Consider the following 13,892-nt stretch of genomic DNA (forward strand, 5'->3'; position numbering starts at 1 on the left):
TGACATTTAGCATGAAGTTTGGCTATGAGTTTTAGAGCCACATCACCACCTGTTTATACACACTGTGGAGCACTTCAGAGTAAATATAGAGTCAGTTGGCATCATGTGCTTCCTGCTTTAGTATTTCAGCTGAACATTTATTAACACTCCTCGTAATTGAAGTACTGATTGAAAACTCCATAAAAGTGTGACATTGTAAATCGAGAGAAAATAGTTAAATATATTAAATCTATGACAACATAAGACGGCAGTTATATCACTCTTTTGTGCTTCTTACGGTTGTTTGCTTTTCGTCTTGTTTGTCTCTCTGTTAATGTGTAACGTCAACCTGCAGAGGGCTAAATGCTAAGTGTGACACATTGATGCTAATTAACAAGAGTTGTTGCTTACACATAAAAGATGTGGTAAGTAATATATGATTGATTTGTGAGCTGCTGAGAGGGGCCAGTTTAAATCTTTAGGTCAGGTTTCTCAACTCATATGAACGTCATTTCAAGCTAGCGGTTTGAGCCTGTTAATGTTTGAATGACTCTGTATACTAACATGGACTAAGACTCTAATGTTGGTTGTTTATGGAGGTGGAGGCTTAATGTGCTGATGACTCTTCTCAGCCTGTCCCATGTGATGACCCCAATAATACCTGCTCTGAAATCCTCCACCAAGACTTTGTGTGTGTTGATGTTTTGACACTTATGACGCATTTCCATTACACAGTTCCAGCTCTACTCGACTCGGTTCTACTCTACTCTACTTGGTTTGGTTGAGTTTCCATTACAATTGAGTACTTCATAGTACCTCCTCAACGTAGGCGGGGTCGTCTTACCACGGCTGCGCGAAACTGCCATGACGTCAATTTGTACGTGACGCAAACAGAGCCGACAAACAATGGAGGACATCGAGGCGATGTTGTATTTGCTGCTCGGTTTGTGGCTTTTTGTCACACACAAAGCAAGAGAAGAAACCCAGAAAAGGCTTCGGGCAGCCATTTCCCTCGAGTGAGAATAAAGAATAAAGTCAGCGGTTGCTGTTGCCCGGCGTTACAATGGAGGGGGCGGGATTGTTTTTCCGGTGTTGGACGTCGCAGACCAGTGACGACACTCTCCGGCCAATCAGTGGCCGACAGGCTGTTGATGTCACACATATAGTATCGCTTCTACTCGCTTGGCACCTCGCCAGAGCAGGTACTAAAAATAGTATCGGGTACCAGGTACTATCCCTAATGGAAACACAAAACAACCGGGTAGAGTAGAGTCGAGTCGAGTCGAGTAACGACCAGTGTGGCATAAAGTGGAAATGTGGCATAAAGCTGCAGATAGCTCCATGTATCACATCCCCTCTTTTCTCCCCCAGTGTCCTCCCCTCAAAGGCAAGGTCCAGAAGATTCTGCACTGGACGTGGGGAGAACCACCGCTGCCAGCTGAACTGCCCCCAGGCCCTGACGGCAAGCCAAGTGATCCACTGACCAAGCCTCCACTCAAGGGCCACCCAGAGAGGGAGTTCTTCGTGAAGTGGGCTGGCCTTTCGTACTGGCACTGCTCCTGGGTCAGCGAGCTGCAGGTGAGATTCCAGAAATAGGGCTGGTCTCAAATTAACATTTCTGCTCTTTGGCCGCAGGAACTCTGCGTCTTCTTGCTAAAAGTGGAGCACACCCAACGAGCCAAGAGACTTTTCACCGAAACTGTCTTTTACAGTTAATCTAAAGCGATAACACGTGTCCCTTTAGCCATTTAGCTGTCAGTCTTTAAGGAAAATGTGCGTGTAAGTGCGCATTGTTTCACGTGTCAAACCATCAAAGCAGGATTACAAAGCACTTCAGAGACTCAAACCTAGCTGGAATTTCATTTAGTGATGTTTGAAGAATTGCTTATTTAGAGACACGACAGCTTAATTTATTTAGTATCCGTCTTCCTTTCATTAAATCCATTCTGGAACTTGAAGTAGTTAATCAAATTAGGCTCAATGCTGTGGATAGGTTGCACTGTACTGGTGGTGCTGAATGAAACTAAGCAGAAGTCATTGTTCTGTCTGCGGCTGTGCAGTTGGAGCTGTATCACACGGTCATGTATCGGAACTACCAGCGTAAGAACGACATGGACGAACCTCCGCCGTACGACTACGGCTCCGGAGAGGAGGAGCTCAACAGCGAGAAGAGGAAGAGCAAAGACCCCCAGTATGCTGTGATGGAGGAGCGCTTCTACCGCTACGGCATTAAACCAGAGTGGATGGTCATCCACCGGATACTCAACCACAGGTGGCCGCTCACAGTTACACGAACTCTTACTGCAGATCTCAGATCAGGTCACAGTCTGAATTTGAAGCGGTTTTACAGACTTTAAATTCCTGATCGTAAGCTGCTGCTCAGCTTGGTTTATGCTCGCTGTCGCCCTGTCGTTACTCGCTCTGTAATATCACTTCATATATGGAGATTTTTCCTCACAGCATTGCATATTTCACAATACGGGAGATGCCGGGTGTTTAAAATCACAGGAAATGCATTGCGAGGGATAACAGCAGTAAATTATTTCCCATATGCTTCCAGACTTTAGAGGCCTGTTGCTCATATGCACAGACATATATTGCAGACAGATTCAGATCACGCTGCAGTACGAGCATATTTTTATACGATATGAGATCGCTCTCTGGAATCACTGCTTTCCAAGTTTCAGCCTTTTGCAGCTACAATTGCAGGACGGAGGAAGTTCATTTAAAACCTGTCCTTAGAAAGAGCTCAATACTGATCACTACACAAACCCCCTAAAAGCCTCAAACTCTGCTTTTTTTCTGCTGGCTCTTTCCAGTTTTGATAAAGATGGCGATGTGCATTACCTGATCAAGTGGAGAGACCTACCCTACGACCAGTGCACCTGGGAGGTGGACGAGTTTGACATCCCAGAATATGACAGTCTTAAAGCTTCTTACTGGGACCACAGGTTGGTTAACAGCGTTTACAAGTTCTTTTGAAGCTGTTGGGAGAAACGTGGAGGTGATGGTGAGGATGATGGGAATGAGTCCGCGGCACACAAAGTAAACGAAGCATATGCTGCTGTTTCCCCTCTGCCCTGCTCTATCTGTGATGACCCTGTTTGAGCTGTTTGGCTCATCATGTTGCTGCAATTACTTGCCAGGGAACAAATACTAGGGGAGGACCAACGCCCCCTGGTGGTGAGGAAAGGAAAGAAACTCAAAGAGGACCATCCAAAGAGGGAGGTCCCTCCTGATGCTCCCATCATAGATGTAAGTTGGGATATTTAGATGCTTTTTAGGTTCAACCTCCCTTATTTACTGCGTTCTTTTTGTAAATGCAGCAGCTTTCTTCAGGAAATCTCTCAAATGTGGCACACAGTCACTAATTATCATGATTTTGCACGATTAACCCATCTAATTACTCCAGAATAAACAACTCTGTTGTCATATCACCAGCCAACCATCAAGTTTGAGCACCAGCCGTGGTACATTAACGCCACCGGGGGAACGCTGCACCCGTACCAGCTGGAAGGGCTGAACTGGTTGAGGTTCTCCTGGGCACAAGGCACAGACACCATCCTGGCAGATGAGATGGGCCTCGGGAAGACGGTGCAGACAATAGTGTTTCTCTACTCACTCTATAAGGAGGTGAGGATGGAAGAATGTCCTCTTTCATTATACCCATCGCACACAGCGTCACAGAGTGGCTCTCAGTGGTGCAATGCACTCACTATTAATACCATTTCTTATAATACGTGGTGTGGATATAGATTAAAACATATCTATCTGCTTCCTGTGAAGTGACAGTTTATCTTTCCTCCTCCTCCTCCTCTCAGGGTCACTCTAAGGGGCCTTTCTTGGTGAGCGCGCCCCTCTCCACCATCATCAACTGGGAGAGGGAGTTTGAGATGTGGGCTCCGGATTTCTACGTGGTGACGTACACTGGAGACAAAGACAGCCGGGCGATCATCAGGGAGAACGAGTTCACCTTTGAAGACAGCGCAGTCAAATCAGGACGCAAGGTGTTTCGCATGAAGGTATGGAAGGTGCTTTCAAATACCTTTAGTTTGAACTAAGAAAGAAGTTCAAACCTGACAGTTTCCACTTCCCCTTAGAGAAAGAATACATTTTCACTGCTTTGTGCAGCTTGAAATGAGCCTAATCCTCCACTACACGATTCCACATCTAGTCAACATCTGCTGTATTTTGCTGACGTTCTGCTTTCTGTCCTCGTGCAGAAAGACACTCCCATCAAGTTTCATGTGCTGCTGACATCCTACGAGCTGATCACCATCGATCAGGCCATTCTGGGCTCCATCACTTGGGCCTGCCTGGTGGTAGACGAGGCCCACAGACTGAAGAACAACCAATCAAAGGTAAAACTGCATTTCTGGCACTGAGCATCCTGTTCCAGAAGCAGCGTGGATGTTATCAGACACACAAAAAAAACAGGAAAGGAGCAGGAACACAGAGCGATATGAGTAGGAAATGTTCGTGCATAAACGTATCTGACGTCGAAAAGGCGATTTTGGATGTTTGATTGGAGCTTGACATCCAGGAAGTTTTACATGCGTCATTGCATTCATTTTGGAGGTGTGTGTGTCTTATCTCAGTGTGCTCTGTGCAGTTTTTCAGAATTCTCAACGGGTATAAGATCTACTACAAGCTGCTGCTCACTGGGACTCCTCTTCAGAACAACCTGGAAGAGCTGTTCCACCTGCTTAACTTCCTCACCCCAGAGCGCTTCAAGTAAATCCTTCCTTTCTTATCATTCCCTTGTCTTCCCATCCTTCTCCATCTTACCAGCATCTGCTAGCTGGTGCATCAAATAGCTCCCTCCTTACACTGACAGATAGATCTGTTGTTTGGATGCATGCTTTGAATTAAACATACACGTGAACCGTCGCCGTCTTTACTGTAGCTTCATTTCATTCCATTCTTCTTCCTTTGGCCTGTGCAGCAACCTGGAAGGCTTCCTGGAGGAGTTTGCCGACATCTCCAAGGAGGACCAGATCAAGAAGCTCCACGACCTGCTCGGCCCTCATATGCTCAGAAGGCTGAAAGCTGATGTCTTCAAGAACATGCCTGCAAAGACAGAGCTGATTGTGAGAGTGGAGCTGAGCCCCATGCAGAAGTAAGAGCCTGGATGAAAAGAGGAAGAATGAGCTGATACTGTGTGTTGATTTTGGAAATATGAAGTGGAGATGAAGGTTATAAATACCCAAATAGTCATGCAACTTGTTTAACACTATAGAGAAAAAGTTTAAATTAAAAAGGAAAGCTTTGAAAGTTGCTCCTGTAGGTTCACCTGTAAGCAGCTGTTCTCTGTGCAGTAGCTTAAGCACCTTAATACAGTATTGGCCTGATTTGGACAAGCGTGTGAGCAAATCATTAAACTGTGCAAGTTGCAAAGACTTAACAACTTAATGCAATGAATTTTCACTTGAAATTGGCTCGTAATCACTTCACAGGTAGAATATTGCACTGACATGATAAATAATGGTGTTAAATAATTAAAGCAGTTTGAAGTATTTAAAAAGCTTTTAATCACAAGATCAAGTTCAAAGAGTGCGTTTGCCAAAAGTGATGTTTTTAAAGAGTGGAAGTAATTGGTTGTGCTCGTCACTCTCATCCCCTGATTCAGTCTGATCTCTGACCTGCAGGAAATATTACAAGTTTATTTTGACGCGAAACTTTGAGGCTCTGAACTCCAAAGGTGGAGGGAACCAAGTGTCCCTGCTCAACATCATGATGGACCTGAAGAAGTGCTGCAACCACCCCTACCTGTTCCCTGTGGCTGCTGTGGTAAGGCAGCAGTTTCACTTCAGTGTTTGATCTCAGCGAGTGGTGGCGGCATAGAGCGTGTCTGTGGGGAGACGAAACCTGTATGCCACATTGTCACCCTCGTCTCCTGGTGGGCAATGTAAAACTGTGGCTCGGAAGGCACTTCTTAAACTTACCAGGCATTCATATATTTCTCCAGCTGATGCCCGGATTTGATTTTTGTCTGTGCAGGAAGCTCCTGTATTACCCAACGGGTCGTATGATGGCAACCTACTGGTGAAGTCCTCAGGAAAACTGACGCTGCTGCAGAAAATGCTGAAGAAACTCAAAGATGAAGGACACAGAGTTCTCATTTTCTCTCAGGTAACAGTTGAATAAATAATGTATCTGGGCTGGAAGCCATAGCCTTGATTGACCGGTGGCCGTGAAACACTGAAAATCCAGCCGTTCATATTTTGGCCTTTGCACCGTCAGCTGTAGGTGGTAAATCAGCTGATATTCCAGACATTTTTTATCAAAGATCATTTTGACAGAAAGTGCAGACTTTTTGTAGCTTTAACACTCATTTAGTTCGACCCTGCATGTCTTTTTTTACAGATGACAAAGATGTTGGATCTGCTCGAGGATTTTCTGGAGTTTGAGGGTTATAAATATGAACGTATTGATGGAGGGATTACTGGAGGCCTGAGGCAGGAGGCCATTGACCGCTTCAACGGTGAGTTTGTTAATCCAGAATCCATCTGTGTGAGCTGGTATTGATGCACGTTTCACGTTTTCAGTGTGGCTTTCGCTCGCTCTCACACACAAACCGACTGTGTTTCTGTGACAGCGCCGGGGGCTCAGCAGTTCTGCTTCTTACTTTCAACACGAGCTGGAGGTCTGGGCATCAACCTGGCGAGTGCAGACACCGTCATCATATACGACTCTGACTGGAATCCTCACAACGACATCCAAGTACTGATTTTTCAGAGACTTTCGCAGGAATACTTGCATGCTTTTGTTGTAGCTTTTAAGCAGCGGAGCTCTGATTTCAGCTGTTCACCTCTGTGTCGTCTCCTCTAACTGTCCACCCTCCCAGGCTTTTAGCAGAGCCCACCGCATAGGCCAAAATAAGAAGGTGATGATCTATCGTTTTGTGACGCGCGGCTCAGTGGAGGAGCGAATCACTCAGGTGGCAAAGAGGAAGATGATGCTGACCCACCTGGTGGTGCGGCCCGGCCTGGGCTCCAAAACTGGCTCCATGTCCAAACAAGAACTGGACGACATCCTCAAGTTTGGCACTGAGGAGCTTTTCAAGGATGAAATGGAAGCGGCACGAACCATGGGTGTGTACGTGCAGTGGATGTAGCTAGCGAGCTTCAGACTGTCACTGTTGTTTGATGTTAACAAAGAAATAAGACCTCGGTCGAAACATGTGGATGTTTTGTTGTTTCTTGTGTTTCCTGATAATAAGGTTTCCCTTATTCTGGTGCACAGAGGGTGTTTCCTCTCGCTCTGTTCATGCTACAATAGGTGGGAGCACTGTTGGCCTCTTCTAAAAAAGTATTCTCATAAAATACTCCTGCAGATCCATAATTCATCAAAAGTTCTCACAAAGTAAAAGTCAGAGTGGAGATGAGTCGAGGCTGCTGATCTCAGAAAAGCCACCGAAGGGTTTGAAAACAGAAAAAACCCAAAATGCTGTTGAATCGTTGTAATTGTCCAGTTGTTCAAAAGTTCCCCTTTTCTTCTTTCGACATGGGCAAACATATTTTGTTTGCTGGAAAAGCCCTCCTATCAGTCATTAACTAAGAGCCTCTCATCACCAGGTGACAACAAAGATGGCGAGGAGGGCAACGTGATTCACTACGACGACGACGCTATCTCGAAGCTGCTGGACCGCAGCCAGGACGCCACCGAAGACACGGAGATTCAGAACATGAACGAGTACCTGAGCTCCTTCAAGGTGGCTCAGTATGTGGTGAAAGAAGAGGATGGAGAGGTGAGAGTATAACCGTGTTCTTCAGCCCGGTGATTCAGGAGGGGTGGGGTCACACAGGTGGAGAAGAGACCACCATGTGTCAGATTCTGCTGCAGAACCTCAAAGAGAAGAGAACACAAGTTAAAACCAGCGTTACTTTACAGAGACGCTGTGGTGGTTTTGCTTCCTGGTGGTGCTGAAGGCAGTGTTTTGATGAGCAGCTTTGTTATTTAATGTGGATGAAACACGTTTTTGCTGACGTTAAAGGGACATTTTAAAAGGTATTACTGGAGAAATAAAAAGTGAACATTTGGCAAACGTTTAAAAAAGGTAAATGAATGTTTAATGATGCAGGGAATGCTTTCAACATGTCCGGGAGGCCTGGAGGACACACATTGCCTGTAAAGTTGTTTGTTCATGAGGGAAAAATCTCACAGGGTGCTTTTAATTCACAACTGGTCCACCGGGAACATCAGCCTTGTGTTGTTTGGTGTGGGCACATTGCAACATAATTATAGAATGAAATATAAGACAACATGCAACACGGAGGCATGCAGGGAAATATTACTGTTATTGTAACAGCATCAGCATAGTCACAGGTACACAAAGTAAAACATATATCTATGTAAAATAATTTTATGAGACTGTAGCATTCAACAATGCCTCGTCTGAAACTGGGGGCGTATAGTTTAAGCCCCTGATTTTATCTTTAGCTTCAACTGTTCACAGCGAAGTCTAGGATTTAAAAAAGGTGACAATATCTTTTTGTAAGTAAGTTGTTTAGCCTTTGCCACAGACAGACAGACAGACAGACAGACAGACAGACAGACAGACAGACAGACAGACAGACAGACAGACAGCGCTTTGCTTTGTATTCACTCTCAAACATCAGTCAGTATATTTGCCTTTGTGTGTGCAGGAGGAGGTGGAGCGGGAGATCATCAAGCAGGAGGAGAACGTGGATCCAGACTACTGGGAAAAACTCCTTCGCCACCACTACGAGCAGCAGCAGGAGGATCTGGCCCGCAACCTCGGGAAAGGCAAGCGCATCCGAAAGCAGGTCAACTACAACGATACGACCCAGGAGGACCAAGGTAGGCTCTGCGGACAGACTGGTGGCGCTCATCTGTCAGGACTCGCATGCCCGTGTTTGCCTCATGCTTTCACCAACGCTCATTTCAAAAGTGTTAACCTCTGATATCATCGTGCAAAGTTATTTCTTTGGAAGCAGCAGCCGCGCTCTATTATTGACACGTTTAATTTGAGGTGTTGCAGACGAGGTTTGGCGTTCCTGCTCGCATTTAAATACGAGCAGAAACAAACAAAAGCGCACAGGATGCAGAAGAAGAGATGAGTTTTTTGGCTTGTTGGCCATCGGCTCACCAGCTGGCTTGTGGACAGGTGGCAGGTGAGCCCAAAGCATATTTCTAAGAAAGAAGAAGCATTGTTTTCTAAAATAAACCGCTCAGCAGGGCCCTGTTTGGGCTTCATTTGATGGATCTGTTTCTTGTCTTCTCCAAATGATTTTCCAGCAGTTTGCAAACCTCCGACAGTCAATACTAAATGTTACTGTGAATGGCATTCTGGGAGCTGTTGCCTGTTATGAAAACACACATCATCGAACCAATCACCGCTAAACAGATCATCTCAAAGATTAACACTTTGTTCTGCTGAAGAGATTTCTCTGAGCCCAGCGTCAAAGTTCCACGGGCGGGTTTTGAGCAGTTTCTCCACCGTAGAAGTTTGTTCACAGATTTTTAAGTGACACATTCGAGGCTTCGAAGATGTCTCTCAAATCTGTTGCATCAATCTGCCGCCATAATGAAGGCACATTGGCTGTGTCTGAGTGATTAATGGCCAGTTTGTTGATGCGATCATCGGTGTCTCATCATGAGAAAACAGCTGATATCATTGATATGTGTCTGTATTTGGTTTATGGTAATGTTGTACAGACCAGTGTAAGACCCTCTGCGCTGGCTTTAGTGCAGGTCAACAGCTCCTGTTGTAGCGCAAACATTGTGATGGACTGCAGCATCTGCAGGGTTGGGTGGTAACAGGTTACATGCAGTCAGTATTACGTAATCATATTACAAAATAAAGTAAGCATAATCATCCCAGATGACATTTGAGACAATGAGTCATTCGGTTATAGTTACATTGTCAAGGATTACTTGATTACATTTTTGATTATGTCTTTAAAATATGACACTTTAAAGCTGCAGTATGTAACTTGTATAAAAGTATTTTTTTGTCATATTTGCTTAAACTGTCCCTTTGACCAGACAGCAGTAGATGAAACGTAATCTGTGAAAAAACACCCGGCTCCATTGGTCCCACCTACTGCTCCTACTGCGATTTGCAAGAATCCACTGCGCCCGACACAAAACAACCAATCAGAGCCAGAGGAGCGTCTGAGGGAGTGTCTGACATCTGTCAATCACTACTCATACACGCTGCAAACCGCCCCCTCCCTCCGCTCATGCTGCCATTCAGTCAAACAGCTCCGTGAGCGACGTCAGGAGGCTAGTGAAAGCTATGGCGGAGCAACAGCCAATCACAAAGCAGAAACTGCCCGATACCGCCACTGCCAACAACAGCTAACAGCTACGGCTAAGACGACAAATGACCAGAAAGCTAATATGGTGATTGTTACAGTAACACTCAGCGCGTACGTTATATGTAAGCGACTGTGATGTAGAGTTAGCTTGTTTCCGATGCTAAGGCTAACGTTACTGGTTGTCATGGCAGCCGCGCAGACGCCGCAGGGAGGAGGGGCTTGGAGGCAGGGCGTGAGTGCAGCTGAGAGGGAGGGGGAGTGACGTGATCTTGTGTTGGTTCAAATTTTCAGGCTAAGTCTGCTCTTTTACCTACTGCAGCTTTAAAAGTATGGAACTTTTTTCATGATAACCATCAACTGGTGAAAAGAGCGTGCGACATTCAGGGGTTGATTTGACCCACTGTGAACTCTGAATATGCAAAATATATTTTATTTGCACTGAAAATGTTTTAAAATGTTTAAAGAGAAAAAAAGAATATCTGTGCAACCTTTTGTGACTTCGTCCATTTTTAGTATAAAGTGCAATAATCAGAAAGTAGATTCAGATTATGTTACACTTTTTTTGTGATCCAGTCCATTATGTTACTAATTCAAAGAATTTCCATGTCATTTGTAGTCAGTAACTGACAGAAGTAATCTGACCCAACCCTGGATATCTGGCTAACACCTCTATCAGCTGATTCAATAACAGAAGAGTGCGACTCAAGCTGCTGTCTGAGCGTCACATGCTTGGCTTCATTAGTGAGTTAACAAGGTGACATTATCTTAACACGGAATAATTTGGTTGTGTCAGTTCAGGCAAGAATAGCTCAGAAATTAATCACCATGTTTATTAAATCCTCTTAGGTTGTAAGTCTCAACAAGAGCTGTTGACCTCCATTAAATCTGCCGCAGAGTGTGTTACACTGGCCTAAAGCTCTCTTGTATCACATGCATTTATATAGTCTTCTCAGTGGGTTTTGAAGCACTTCTTCTTAATAGTTCAACAGTTTCTGTGTGTGATGCACTGACACATATCCTGTATTCGTACTTTTAAGAGTGGCTTCGAGGTCCTGATTGCCACAGTTCAACAGCAGTTGACTACAAGAGGGTAAAGATGTCGAAGCCCATCACAGCTTAGAGTACACTCTGAGTTTAGAGTGATTGTCTGGCAGAGTAGTCAACTCTCACCTCACTTCCAGAGGACAGAAGTGGTACAATATGTGCATGCCCAGCTGTAGTGGTCTGTAGTAATCTGCAGTGCCATGGCGCCCTCAGGTGGCCACCAACAGAAGCGAATGCAATGTACTGTTTCTCTTTGATGTGTGGCTCAGAATGGCAGGATGATCTTTCAGACAATCAGTCGGAGTACTCTGTGGGGTCCGAGGACGAGGACGAAGATTTCGAGGAGAGACCTGAAGGTAAAACGTTAAAACCGTCAAACAGCTAGCATGCTCTTTAGGTATGATAGGTATGAGATACCTCTTCACTTCATCAAAGTTCGTGCAAAGTGGAGCGAGGTCTTCCTGACATTAGATTTTATTTTTTTGCAGGTGGACGCAGACATTCTCGTCGGCAGCTGAAGAGTGAGAAAGACAAACCTCTGCCGCCCTTACTGGCTCGAGTTGGGGGTAGCATTGAGGTATGAATTACAGGTTGTTGGTCCTTCACAGGGCAGCCTATGCATCTTATAGTGGAGGTATACGCCCCGTCGGGAGCAGCTCGTAACATTTTTGGCTGCACGACTGCAAGAGGATAATTCTGTTAGTCTGATTCTGCAGCTGATCCTCAGCTCTTCTTGTTACACTGTGGAACAGGGCAGGCGAGGACAGAGTTAGGATCAATAAACGATCACATTTACGATATGAAACAGACAGCAAGCAGCATCACGTGTTGTATTACTGTTTTAATGTGTGTGAGAGTGAATGTAGAGTCCACAGATTGTTGTGCCAGAATGTTGTCAAGCTGCACAAGCTGCTCAGTTCTGACTTTTTGACTTTCAGTTATGTTTACACCATTTTCCGTCTAAAGCGGTCTCTTCTTATTACAAGGTGCTGGGGTTCAACGCTCGCCAGAGGAAAGCCTTCCTCAATGCCATCATGCGCTGGGGCATGCCTCCTCAGGATGCCTTCAACTCCCATTGGCTGGTTAGAGACCTGAGAGGGAAGAGTGAGCGTGAGTTCAGGTAGCGCCCTCGTGTTTTTCATGCTAATACTCTGATAAGTGGTGTTATTCGATTCTCCAGTCACACTGTGCAGTTTTTAGTCAAGGGCTGGCCGCCATCAATTTAGCAGACAGCTCCTGGCGATGTTATTCACTCCTCACATTTAATTGGTTAGCCCAGGGCAAAGCACCAAAACGCTCATATCTGCAAAAATCTGCAAGAGGTTGGTCTCGCTGATTTCAGGGTGACTTCCTGTCATAATGCACCGGAGCCAAACATCATGCAAGCAGATATTTAGAATGCAAATAGCTCCGAGTTGTGTTTGTTATTTCTGAGCTAAAGCACCTGCTCTCAATTACTGCTATCGCCCCACTGCAATTAATACTGCTGTTGCCCCTGTGATTACTCTTGGTGCTAAGAGTACAAATACAACAAGTGCTCCTACCACTGCTGCTGCCAGTACAGCCACAGCTGGATTTGTACTGCTTAATTACTCTAAGATTATTATTAATGTTATTAATACTATTATTGTTCTGCGTCTATCACCAATCCTCACTCTACTAATCCCATTACTCTTACCTGCTGCCATTCCACCACTACTGCAGTTGCTTCTGTTGCTATTGCAACTACTGCAACTATAGTATAAGAACTAATTAGTCCTCTTTGTAAAACTGCATCTTCTGCACCTGGTTTGTTAGTTTTCAGCTGAGCATTACATCAAACATTTGGCCACATGGGATTACAAGACATCAGGATATAACAAACATCATAAACATACACATATACAACAGTACTAAGCCAAAAGAAGAAAATCTGAATTATAACATTATGTGTACTTTAATATGCTTTCAAATATGGTGCTAAAATGTGGTTTTAGTGCTAGTAATCCCTTTTTTTTCCCACATCAGGGCCTATGTGTCTCTGTTCATGAGGCATCTATGTGAGCCGGGGGCAGATGGAGCAGAAACCTTCGCTGACGGGGTCCCACGCGAGGGACTGTCTCGTCAGCATGTTCTTACCAGGATTGGAGTCATGTCCCTTGTCAGGAAAAAGGTACAGGTTATTCAACCACAGATGTCTTTAACGCAGAATGCCAAATCCTCTGCTGCAGCACTGTGAGATTACACAAAGTAGGTCAAACTGTTCAGGCAGAGGCAGATGCAGACAGGAGGAAAAGTGCACTTTGGATACCTTCCTGTTTGACACTTCATACAAACCACAAATTTAGATGTTTTGTTAGCTTTGTTTGTCGTGTATACACCTGGGGTAGAAAAAGACTAAGAAGTGGTTTCTGAGGCAACTTTTAGTGAGTTTCAAACTGGTAAATCTAGGCATACCATTAAAGCTGAGGAGATAGCTAGTAAAGACTTCACTCATATGTCATTTGATTGCTAGGAGACATCTGTAGTGCAGTCCAATCAAAAGTAATGTAAACAGGAAGTCACTGCAGTATCAGAAGCAGTAACACATTGTCCAAAAGAATA

The 13,892-nt window shown here is 44.8% G+C and overlaps 1 protein-coding gene across 4 annotated transcripts in view; it reads left to right on the plus strand.

The window, feature by feature from the left end:
- Positions 1–13,892, plus strand: part of chd5 (chromodomain helicase DNA binding protein 5) — a 42,364-nt gene that overhangs the window by 18,589 nt on the left and 9,883 nt on the right. For 2 of the 4 annotated variants that reach the window (XM_070959257.1, XM_070959258.1), the window contains exons 10-29: positions 1,351–1,557; positions 2,040–2,251; positions 2,799–2,930; positions 3,126–3,234; positions 3,421–3,612; positions 3,801–4,001; positions 4,203–4,340; positions 4,592–4,713; positions 4,925–5,098; positions 5,628–5,769; positions 5,980–6,111; positions 6,346–6,463; positions 6,578–6,702; positions 6,827–7,073; positions 7,557–7,729; positions 8,628–8,802; positions 11,579–11,665; positions 11,798–11,886; positions 12,296–12,429; positions 13,317–13,461. In XM_070959257.1, coding sequence (XP_070815358.1) covers positions 1,351–1,557; positions 2,040–2,251; positions 2,799–2,930; positions 3,126–3,234; positions 3,421–3,612; positions 3,801–4,001; positions 4,203–4,340; positions 4,592–4,713; positions 4,925–5,098; positions 5,628–5,769; positions 5,980–6,111; positions 6,346–6,463; positions 6,578–6,702; positions 6,827–7,073; positions 7,557–7,729; positions 8,628–8,802; positions 11,579–11,665; positions 11,798–11,886; positions 12,296–12,429; positions 13,317–13,461 — 3,054 coding nt within the window. The remainder of the gene's footprint in view (positions 1–1,350; positions 1,558–2,039; positions 2,252–2,798; positions 2,931–3,125; positions 3,235–3,420; positions 3,613–3,800; positions 4,002–4,202; positions 4,341–4,591; positions 4,714–4,924; positions 5,099–5,627; positions 5,770–5,979; positions 6,112–6,345; positions 6,464–6,577; positions 6,703–6,826; positions 7,074–7,556; positions 7,730–8,627; positions 8,803–11,578; positions 11,666–11,797; positions 11,887–12,295; positions 12,430–13,316; positions 13,462–13,892) is intronic. The other 2 variants (XM_070959259.1, XM_070959260.1) reach the window with 1 other exon arrangement.

This window comes from Chaetodon trifascialis, chromosome 3, assembly GCF_039877785.1.
Source record: "Chaetodon trifascialis isolate fChaTrf1 chromosome 3, fChaTrf1.hap1, whole genome shotgun sequence".
Taxonomy (NCBI): domain Eukaryota; kingdom Metazoa; phylum Chordata; class Actinopteri; order Chaetodontiformes; family Chaetodontidae; genus Chaetodon; species Chaetodon trifascialis.